At 43.4% G+C, this 11,603-nt stretch overlaps 1 protein-coding gene across 2 annotated transcripts in view; it reads right to left on the bottom strand.

Annotated features, from left to right (window-relative positions):
* Nono (non-POU domain containing, octamer-binding) overlaps positions 1–9,502 on the bottom strand; it is a 48,622-nt gene extending 39,120 nt beyond the window's left edge. For both annotated transcript variants that reach the window (XM_013031658.1, XM_013031659.1), the window contains exons 1-4: positions 9,405–9,502; positions 8,677–8,733; positions 2,655–2,803; positions 513–706 (exon numbers count right to left, since the gene is read on the bottom strand). In XM_013031658.1, the coding sequence (XP_012887112.1) occupies positions 513–706; positions 2,655–2,793 (333 nt within the window). In that variant the 5' untranslated portion in view covers positions 2,794–2,803; positions 8,677–8,733; positions 9,405–9,502. The remainder of the gene's footprint in view (positions 1–512; positions 707–2,654; positions 2,804–8,676; positions 8,734–9,404) is intronic.
* Positions 9,503–11,603: the final 2,101 nt, after the last annotated feature.

The following is an 11,603-nucleotide window of genomic DNA, read 5'->3' as shown; positions in this document are numbered from 1 at the left end:
GTGGTTTATTGGAGATAGGAGTCTCACAGTCTTTCCTGCCCGGGCTGGCTTTGAACCTCGATCCTCAGATCTCAGCCTCCTGAGTAGCTAGGATTACAGGCATGAGCCACCGGTGCCCGGCAAAAATCTCCCTTTTTTATTGATTCAACTACAAACTTTTGACAATCGAAGAATTATTCCCACTGCTTACCTTTTCACAGCCACCATTACCCAGCTTCCCTATCTTTAAAACACATGTCCCCTGGCCAGTGGCTCATGCCTGTATTCCTAGCTACTCAGGAGGTTGAGATCTGAGGATCATGGTTCAAAGCCAGCCGGGGCAGGAAAGTCTGTGAGACTCTTATCTCTAATAAACCAACAGAAAACTGGAAATGGTGCTGTGGCTCAAGTGGCAGAGTTAGTCTTGAGCCAAAGAGCTGAGGGACAGCGCCCAGGCCCAGAGTTCAAACCCCATGACTTACCAAAAACAAAACAAAACAAAACAACAACAAAAATATGTCCCAAAGCCTCACCAGGCGAATAAAGCCGAAGCCTTTATCCTTGTGAATGAAAACTTCTCCTGCCTTCCCATATTTTTCAAATAGTTTCCTCATTTCTTCCTCAGTGATGTCAGGGGGAAGATTGCCCACGAAGAGACGGCTGCGCTGGGTGAATGTCTTCTCTCCTGGTTTCCTGAAATTCTTCAGGTCAATAGTTAAGCCTTCATCTGCAAGAAAACAGAGTCACTCAGACATTGAGGAAAGAGAAATATAGTCACATCTTCAAAGATCTCCAAATTACTAGGTAAGAGACATACTTGCAGTAAAGAAGACCAACCACTTATCAGTAAATTTTACCTCAGAATGTGAAAGTAGTATGTAGAGATGGGAGTAGGGGGCTTCTCAAGAATTACTATGCATCAAGAACCAGGCTAAGTTAAAACAGAGACACACAATAAGGACCTACCATAAAATTACATAATTCAAAGAATCTTATTCATAAGAAATCTAATTTTAGAATTTAAAGCACAACTGCTCTATTTTCCTAACCTTCCAATCTTTACAACCTTTAGCAATTCCCCTTGTTCAAAGTTTACTTATGAAAACATACATACAGAAGACTTTGACTGATTAAAAATGGGTGGGAGGGGCTGGGAATGTGGCTTAGTGGTAGAGTACTTGCCTAGCATGCATGAAGCCCTGGGTTCAATTCCTCAGTACCACATAAACAAAAAAGCCAGACATAGCACTATGGCTCAAGTGGTAGAATGCTAGCCTTGAGTAAAAGAAGCTCAGGGAGAGTGCCCAGGCCCTGAGTTCAAGTCCCAGGACTGGCAAACAAAAAAAAAAAAAGAAAAATAGTTGGGAGGGCTGGGGCACTGGTGACTCATGCCTATAACAATAGCTTCAGAAGACTGATTTCTACTGTCTTTGTGAGGTTCTTACCTCCAATTAACCACAAAGAGCCAGAAGTGGAGCTGTGACAAGTGGTAGAGCAGTATCTCTAAGTAAAAATACTTCAGGAACATTACCCAGGCCCTGAGTGAAGTCCAGGGCCACTACCAAAAGAAAAACAAATGGTTGGTAGAATCCCTAGCTAAGCCTAAGGTACGGAATAGCACTGAGGGCACAAATTTTTTTTTTTTTTTTGGTCACGGGGCTTGAACTCTAGGCCTGGGCGCTGTCCCTCAGCTCTTCAGCTCAAAGCTAGTGCTCTACTACTTGAGCCACAGCGCCACTCCTGCTTTTATGGTGGTTTATTAGAGATAAGAGTCTCACAGACTTTCCTGCCCAGGCTGGCTTTGAACCCTGATCCTCAGGATCTCAGTGTTTTGAGTAGCTAAGATTACAGGTGTGAGCCATTGGCACCCGGCTAGGGCACCAGGTTTAAGCTGAGTACTAACAAAAAAATTCACAAGTATTATACTTAGTACCCTAAGTATCAGTTCTATAGTCTCTGATGACTGTCTCTAAGAACCAAGCAGAGATAAAGTAAAACAGACATCTCTTTAGCAGTGAAATGTGCCAACACAGCAGAACAATATTCCACTGTTGTCAGTCTGTTCCATCATTGGTTTAAACCAATCAGTCCTTTTCCACCATAAAAAATATTAAGAGGAAGCCGGGCGCCGGTGGCTCACGCCTGTAATCCTAGCTACTCAGGAGGCTGAGATCTGGGGACTGTGGTTCAAAGCCAGCCCAGGCAGCAAAGTCCATGAGACTCTCATCTCCAATAAACCACCAGAAAACCGGAAGTGATGTTGTGGCTCAAGTGGTAGAGCACTTATCTTGAGCTGAAGAATTGAGGGACAGTGCCCCCCAAAAAAGAAAACGGATATTAAGAGGGAAAGGGGAAAAAGGGCATCCTAAAGGCCCATCTTTTTTTTTTTGGGGGGGGGGGGTCTGGTCGTGGGGCCTGAACGCTGGGCCTGGGCACTGTCCCTCAGCTCTTTAGCTCAAGGTTAGCGCTCTACCACTTGAGCCACAGCGCCACTTCCGGGTTTTTCTTTTTGCTTATGTGGTGCTGAGGAATCGAACCCAGGGCCTCATGCATGTAAGGCAAGCGCTCTCCTAAAGGCCTATCTTATAATTCCCAAAAGACTCATCTAAAAAACCAAGAAACCTTTCCCAAGAGGGAATGTATTTCTACCCCATTACCACCTAGCATCTACTCACTTTGGCTGCTGGCCTGTTGGCCATTTGCGGGTATTGTTGGTGGTGGTGGCTGCTGTTGTTGCTGCTGGTGGTGATGTTGATGGTGCTTCCTTGGAATATGGTTCTGCTTCTCCAAATTAAAGGTTTTATTGCTCTGCATTTTTTTCACTCTACGAAGAAAATAAAATGCACTATCAAATATATTCGGTGGTAAGGATGCAGTCACATCACCTTCCTGATGACTTATATGTTAGCCTGATAATTGGTTACTTTGAACAACTAGAGGAAAGTACAGTTTAAGCATCTAAAATCAGTCTAGGCACTGGTAGCTCATATCTGTAATTCTCACTACTCAGGAGGCTAAGATCTGAGGGTCATGGTTTGAAGCCTGGCTGGGCAGGAAAGTCCATGAGATTCCAATTAACCACAAAAAACACAGAAGTGAGTCAGGTAATGGAGGCTCACACCTTTAAACCCAGCTACACAAGAGGTTAAGATCTAAGGATCACAGCTCCAACTCAGCAGTGGCAGAAAAGCCCATGACTCTATCTCCAGTTAACTGTGCCCCACCCCGCCCTGCCCTGCCCCCCGCTAAAGCTGGAAATGAAGTTGTGGTTCAATGGTAGAGTTCTACAGCCTTGAGCAAACAAGCTCAGGAATAGCTCCTAGGATTTGAGTTCAAGCCCCAGAACTGGTTAAAAAAAATCTAAAACCTAAGCTCCTGTGTTCGAGCCCTAGCACTAAAAAATTAAAAATCAGCCAAGTCCCTACCTATACACTCCTATAATGCTAGTTATTCAGGAGACTGATGCAAAAACCACAATTCAAAGCCAACTTGGGGAGATCTCCAATTAACCAGAAAAAGGCAGCATGGCTTAAGTTGTAGAACACCAGCTGTGAGCAAAAAAAGTAACAGAGCTAGACTCTAACTTCAGGTTCCAGTACTGGCACAAAATAAAAACAATCCATAAACTACTATGCGGTATTTGTTAAGAATGATTTGTGGGCTGGGGAATGTGCCTTAGTGGTAGAGTGCCTGCCTAGCAAGCATGAAGCCCTATTCAATTCCTCAGTACATAAACAGAAAAGGCCAGAATTGGTGCTGTGGCTCAAGTGGTAGAGCACTAGACTTGAGCACAGAGAGGATCAGGGACAGAGCCTAGGCCCAAGTTTAAGCCCCAGGACTGGCTAAAAAAAAAAGTCACACTAGAATGACTTAAATATTTTCACTTTAATGCTATATATTAATAGGAAACTACTCCTAGCCAGACATGGTGAAGGACACCTGTAATCCCAGCAAGGGAAAGCTGAGGCAGGATAGTGTTTACGGTCAGGTAAGACTATAATATGGAAACCCTGTGTCAAAATATATTTACAGGCTCACTCTGAAATCCTAGCTACTCATGCCTATAATCTTAGCTACTCAAGAGGCTGAGATCTGAGGATCTGGATTCAAAGCCAGGCTGGGCAGGAAAGTCTATGAGACTCTTATCTCCAAAAAAACCCAGAAAACCAGAAGTGGTGCTGTGGCTCAATTGGTAAAGTGCTAGTCTTGAGCTGAAGAGCTGAGGTACAGTGTCCAGGCCCCACAACTGACAAAAAACAGCTCCCAATTTAATTAATGCTAATAGAAAAAATAAACATGGGGGAAAAAAAGCCTGCATCAGCTATAACGGACTCTACTAATTACATTTTTTTTTAACCAACACTCTTTTATTTCTATGACCAAGGTTTGAACTCAGGCCACTGCAAGAATAGCTGGGCACACAAGTATGAGCTATCAGCGCCTTTTGCCCAGTTTTCTTTTTTTGGTCTGGTCGTGGGGCCTGAACTCTATCCCTCAGCTCTTTAGCTCAAGGTTAGCTCAGGCATGCAAGGCAAGCGCTCTACCACAGAGCCATCTTCCCAGCCCAGTTTTCTTTAAAAAAAAAAAAAAATTTAATAAATCTTTATTTCCTTTCAAAAATGCCAAAGGGGATTATATTCATATTGCAATAGACTAAATTCCTAAGAAACTGATACTCCTTTTTTTATTTTGTTATTCGTGCTGCTTGAACTCAGCCTGGGCGCTATCCCTCAGCTCTTTAGCTCAAGGAGAGGGCTCTCTACCACTTGAGCCACAGCGCCACTTCCGGTTTTCTAGTGGTTTTATTGGAGATAAGAAGAGACTTTCCTGCTTGGCCTGGCTTTTAATTAAGATCATCAGATCTCAGCCTCCTGAGTAGCTAGGATTACAGGCATGAGCCACTGGCACCCGGCTGATACTCTTTTTTGTGCATGCAAGTGTGCTGGTACTGGGGCTTGAACTCAGGGCCTACCTGTCATTTGGCCTTTTCTTCTTAAGACTGAAGTTGTTGAGCCACACTTCCCTTTTGCTAGTTAGTTGGATGTAAGAGTTTTATAGACTTTCTGTCCAGGCTAGCAGACACACAAATACATGCATGCGCCTGTGCGCAGACAGGCAGATAGATAGACAGACACACACAGACATACACACACACATTCACACACAAGGAAAAAACCCGAGGGCCACCATCCAATTCCAAAGATGGCTTTTTCCAGTATATGAATTTAAGTCCCCCTCTTAAGCAGAAAAGGACATCTGCATTAACATTACAAAATGACTTTAAAATAGAAAAAATGTTATACAGAGTTCTGGCTCAAATGGTAAGAGTGCAAACCCTGAGTGAAAAAGCCAATAGATGGCATCCAGGCCTTGAGATCAAGCATCAGTAAAACAAAACAAAACAAAAACCAACCTACCTACTTTAATAACTTCGTTTTAGGCAAGAATATAAATATATTCTCGGGGGCTGGGAAGGTGGCTCAGTGGTAGAGCGCTTGCCTTGCATGCCTGAGGCCCTGGGTTCGATTCCTCAGCACCACATAAGCAAAAAGAAAAAAGCCGGAAGTGATGCTGTGGCTCAAGTGGTAAAGCGCTAGCCTTGAGCTGAAGAGCTGAGGGACAGCGCCCAGGCCCAGAGTTCAAGCCCCACCACCGACCAAAAAAAAAAAAAAGAGTCTCAAGGACTCAGTTGCCCCAGTTTGCTTCAAACCAAGGTCCTCAGATCTCAGCCTCCAGAGCAGCTGGGATTACAGGATGAGCCAGTGCACCCAGCTAGAGAATCTAATCTCCCACTAACCACCAAAAAGGCTGGAATGGTGGGTAGGATACTAGCCTTGAGCAAAACACCTCTAGGACTCCACCCAGGTGCTAAGTTGAAGTCCAGGACCAGCATCAAAAAAAAAAGGGGGGGCTGGGCATGTAGTGGTGATTGGAAGAGTGCTTGCCTCTCTTGCATGAAGCCTTAGGTTTGATTCCTCAATACCACATAAAGACAAAAGGCCGGATGTGGTGCTATGTCTCAAGTGGTACAGCGCTAGCCTTGAACAAAACAGCTCAGGGATAGTGCCCAGGCCCTGAGTTCAAGCCCCAGGACTAGCAAAAGTAACAAAAAAAAAAAGGAAAATTAAGAGCAGGGTACCAGTGGCTCAAGCCTATATACCTAGCAACTCAGTAGGCTAAGATCTAAAAATTGTTGTATAAAACCAGCCCAGGTTTTTAATCTCCAATTAACTAACAAAACAACAACCACAACAAAAAGTAGTGAATTTTTTTGTGGGTGAGCTTTATTGCTAGTTAATAGGGCTGTGGTTCAAGTTAGAGTGCTAGGCTTCAGCAAGGGAAAAAAAAGGCCAGGGACAGTACCTAAGTGCTGAGTTCAAGCCCTAGGACACACAAAGGAGGAGGTAACAAGAAATGTACTCATTACCATATCCATGTAATTGTAACCCCTCTGTACAGTATTTTCACAATTAAAAAAATAAGCCCTAGGACACACAAATAGAGCAAGAAATTTAAACATACAAAATGTTAAAATTCACTCAAATCAAAGAATGCACTAGTTGTGCATTAAAACCCTTTTTTTTTGTCTTTTCTTTTTTGGTACTGGGGATCAAACCCAGGATGTTGAGCTTGCTAGGCAAGCACTTTGCCACTGAGCTACATCCCAGCCCTAAAACCCATTCCCTAGCCTAATGATAGAAACCTGGGTTATCTTCAATCATTACTCCCAGTACTTCTTACTTCAGGTTAGAATTAAAGGAATTTTGCTATCTCAGTAGCTTATATCACTTTCAGGAATCCACAATATATATTTTACATGTTAAAAATCTATAGAGATCCAATCTAGTCAAAACACTACATTTACCACAACTTTTGTTGTTCTTATTGGTCGTGGAACTTGAACTCAGGGCATGGGTGATGTCCTTGAGCTCTTTTGCTGAAAGCTAGCACTCTACCACTTTGAGTCACAGTGCCATAAGTTTGTAATAGAAATCATTTATCTCTCTAGAAGAGAGGTGCTTATGTTAAGATGCTCTAAGCTATGTATTCCAAGAAAGGTTACATTGGTTTTAGAAGGTATAGCCTGAAACATAGGATAATACCAGATATTACTGAGCATTAAAAATCCAGGTAATGGGGCTGGGAAGGTGGCTCAGTGGTAGAGTGCTTATCTAACATGCATGAAGCCCTGGGTTTCATTCCTCAGCACCACATAAACTGAAAAAGCCAGAAGTGGTGCTGTGGCTCAAGGGTAGAGTGCTAGCCTTGTGCAAAAAGCTCAGGGACAGCGCCTAGGCCCTGAGCTCAAGCCCCAGGACTGGCAAAAAAAAAATCCAGGTAACATGCTAATAAGAAGTCTGACCTGGGCTGGGACTGTGGCTTAGTGGTATAGTGCTTGCTGCCTTGCAAGCAAGAAGCCCTGAGTGCCATTCTTCAGTACCATATAAACAGAAAAGGCCAGGGTCTGGGAAGGTGGCTCAGTGGTAGAGTGCTTCCCTTGCATGCATGAGGCCCTGGGTTCAATTCTTCAGCACCACACAAGCAGAAAAAGCCGGAAGTGGCACTGTGGCTCAAGTGGTAGAGCGCTAGCCTTGAGCAAAAGTTCACAGATAGTGTCCAGGCCCTGAGTTAAAGCCCCAGTACTGGTTAAAAAATGTCTGCCCTATCCCATTTAGTGCTCACAACTATTCTGGATAGGGGTAAATGTTATCCACCACAAAGTCTGGTAATTTTATGAACTAAATAAGATAATGTACACACAGTACTGAGAGTTCATTCAAAAAGAAAGTACTTATTCCTGAAGGCACTATTTCTACTTGGGTAGGTGTGCTCCAATTAAACAAATGTCATCAATGATATTCTTCCTTCCACTCAACATTCTAATAACCAAAGTCTCTACCATTTTGTTTTTAAATGTAAGTCCTCACAACACTAATCTTTTAAAAATTCTTCCTTGCATGTAATCTTTCTTCCAAGCACCCATTCACTGCAAATACTAAATAAAGCACCTAAAGTATTCTTAGATACAGTGCCTAAAAATACTAAGTATTCACAAAGTATTTCTTGCTATCAACTACTTCTAATGATGACCAGAGTATCATTTGAAAATATTTGTGTAAATATTTCCAGAAATCTAAGTAACAAATTCACTGTCCTCTAAATACTGGGTTTCTGAAGATTATCAGCAAGGATTCCTCTCTATACTTATTTGTCCTTTAATTAACCCTGATGGACCATGAGAGACAATGTGTTTTTGTTTATGATTTAGAAACACTGTAACTATTCTATTGGATATGATACAACTGCACAAATGTTTAGGCATTGGACCAAGCACTGATACATATCCTAAATCTAAAAAAATGTTCCCCTCCATTTTCAGAAAAAAGGTCCAATTAAGTTAAAATTGTGGGAGAAGTTTGCTACAAGCCTACCAACCTGAGATGGATGTCTGAAAGCTGTAAAATGCAGACAAGGTGACGTACTTCTCTAAGTTTCCTAAAGCCTTTCATTTAAATAAATTATACAACATACACAAATCTAATCACTGCCCTCCACTAGATGCCAGATTTATTATATGAAATACACAAGTCAATTCATGTTAATTTTAGATCACTAGCAAAAAGTTCAATTTAAGTACCAAAAAATAATCTACGTTAAACTATTCAACTAGGCGTCCTACTTCTCCCCTACACCTACCTCAACTTCGATTCTTGACAGCGAAGTGCTTGCCAGGCCCCTCTAACCTCGACTTTTCTGTTAAAAACACAAAGAATGGGTCAACTTATGAAAAAGCTTTCTCAAAGCGGAAAATGCTTAACATAAAATTTAAATTTCATTTAAGAGTTGTACCGTAAATGGCTCGAAATGCTAGGCATCAAGATGAAAGTAACAGCAATAACAACAATAATAATAATAAAGAAGGTTCAAGAATCTGAGCCAAAGACTGGGGAGGAGGGGTCTGAAGTAACCTAAGAGGAACTTCCCAAGTAAGAGTTTCCACAAAGAAACACCGTTCGAGGGGCCCAACCAGCCCATTCGGAATTTAATGGCCTCGCGGGGCCGGGAGGAGGAGCATCTGACAAAGCGCCTCCTCCTCCTCCAACCCCGACTTCAGGGCTCCCACATAATAGACCCCACACCCTTAGCCCAGAGCAGCGCTGAAGCTGGGAACTTACTGACACTGCGAAGACTCACAGATGAGTCGAACAAAGAGCCTGAGCAACCGATTAAAGCCCCAAGCGAGTTGAGAGCGCTGGGCCAACGCGCTGGATACTCCGTTGGAGGCGGCGCGGCAAGGCCTCTAGAGGCCTTGGATCCATTATCCTCTCACCAAATCTCGCCCTGCCCGAGCCTTTTTCTTTCCAGATCATAACAAGAAATCACACTCTCCTCCCAAACAAGAACCAAACCGTCCCAAAACTCACCCTCTACCAATACTTCTCTCCTCGGAGTAACGGCGACGTTACACGGCCTCTACCGTCCCAAGAAAAGAGCGCGCGACCGCCGGAAACGAGACGACGGAGCTCGGTGCCTCCCGAGGGGTACGAAAGAACGCTCTCCATTGGATATTTGAGCTGCCAATCAAGGGTTATCTCCAGAGGCGGAATCATCTTTTCGCCATTTCTTAGATTCTATTGGCTACCTAATACCAAAGACTAATTTCGTGTGAACGACAGATGGGGGACAAAGAGCGAGGCTTTGTACCTACTGCGCATGCACTAGCGGCGGCGCGCGTGAGACGGAAAGGAAGGGGAAAGGGGAGGGAGAAAAAGGGGTGGAGGTTGGAGAAGAGTGGATCGGAAGGAGAGACTTAAACGCACTAACGGAAAGACTCTATGACCGAGTGGAGGGAGGGGGATAAACGAGAGGCGATAAAAGAAGAGAGCAGAAAGTAGAAAGGAGAAAAAACAATAAAGAAAATGCGCGTGTAGGCGTTCTCGGAGAATTGCTGCACTGCGCCTGTGCAAGATTCAAGAGTAACAATGTCATTGTAGTCGATGTAGTTGCTGTAGTCTTTTCCTGCTGAAAAAAAAATGCCCCGCCATGTTTCTTTTTTCACACTTCCTCGTTAGGGCTTGCACCCTGATACTCTGTACCTTACTCAGTTCAAATCTCTAATTCCTTTTCCTGCTGTTCGGGATATTCGGGAAACGCAAGAGAAATGGTGATGGTTATACAAAACGTGCAGGAAGACAAGAGGTCTTGACTCCTTGATTTCTGCAATTACACAAAGCTGTAACTTGCACCTTCGTTTCTGTGGTAACCAGGGACTTTAGCAGTCCAAATGTCATTGTTCCTATCACTTAAAGAGAGTTTCAACAGGTTGGTCGCCATTGCCAGGGACACTGGAGATTTCCAGATCAGACCTATTCTGTATCCCATGGGAGGCTTACCAAGGTAATAACTTCATTATTTCTGTAATAACCTAACTCACTCCAGTGGTTAACCAAGGACTACCAGGTTCAACTGATAGGTATTGGTAATTAATTTTGACTAATTCTTACTCAGACTTGCAGAGTATCCTAACTGGCACTATTTATTTATTTACTTATTTTTTATTGCCAGTCCTGGGGCTTGAACTCAGCGCCTGAGCACTTTCCTTGAGCTTCATTTGCTCAAGGCAAGCACTCTACCACTTGAACCACAGCACCACTTTTGGCCTTTTCTGAGGAATTGAACCCAGGGCTTCATGCATGCTCGGCAAGCATTCTACCACTAAACCACATTCCCAGCTAACTGGCACCATTTTATGCCACAATGACCTAGACTTGTACTGTCCTCACAAATATAATCCTAGATAGAAAGTTGAGATCTGAGGATTGCTATTCAAAGCCAGCCAGGATAGAAAAGCATCTCACACCCCTATCTCTCATTAATCAGCAAAAAGCTGTAAATAGAGTTATGGCTTAAGTAGGAGAGTGCCAAGACTGGAACAGAATAGCCAAGTGAGAGCAAGTATAGGGACATGAGTACAAGTCCCAGTACTTGCACAAAATAATATAATAGTAATAATAATAATAAAACTTCTTCCTACAATGTTTTTTTTTGGCTGGCCGTGGAGCTTGAACTCTGGGCCTGGGCACTGACCCTGAGCTCTTTAGCTCAAGACAAATGCTCTACCACTTGAGCCACAGCACCTTCCAGTTTTCTGATGGTTTATTGGAGATAAGAGTTTTATGGCTCTGCCTGGGCTGGCTTTGAACTGCGAATCTCAGATCTCAGCCTCCTTAGTACCTAAGATTATAGGCATGAGCTACCTGCCCAGCATACAAAGATTTTTTTTTTTTTTTTGTCGGTCATGGGGCTTGAACTCTGGGCCTGAGCGTTGTCCCTCAGCTCTTCAGCTCAAGGCTCTACCACTTAAGCTACAAAAGCGCCACTTCCAGTTTTCTAGTGGTTTATTGGAGATAGGAGTCTTACAGTCTTTCCTGCCTGGGCTGGCTTTGAACTGCGATCCTCAGATCTCAGCCTCCTGAGTAGCTAGGATTACAGGGGTGAGCCACCAGCGCCTGGCACAAAGTTTTTTTTTATTTTTTTTATTGTGAAAATACTGTACAGAGGGGTTACAATTACATGGGCAAGATAATGAGTACATTTCTTATCAAGCATTGTTGCCTCCTCCT

The sequence above is a fragment of the Dipodomys ordii genome, unplaced genomic scaffold (assembly GCF_000151885.1).
Source record: "Dipodomys ordii isolate 6190 unplaced genomic scaffold, Dord_2.0 Scaffold142, whole genome shotgun sequence".
NCBI lineage: Eukaryota > Metazoa > Chordata > Mammalia > Rodentia > Heteromyidae > Dipodomys > Dipodomys ordii.
The sequence above is the reverse complement of the archived record's forward strand: the minus strand, read 5'-3'. Positions and strand labels throughout refer to the sequence as shown.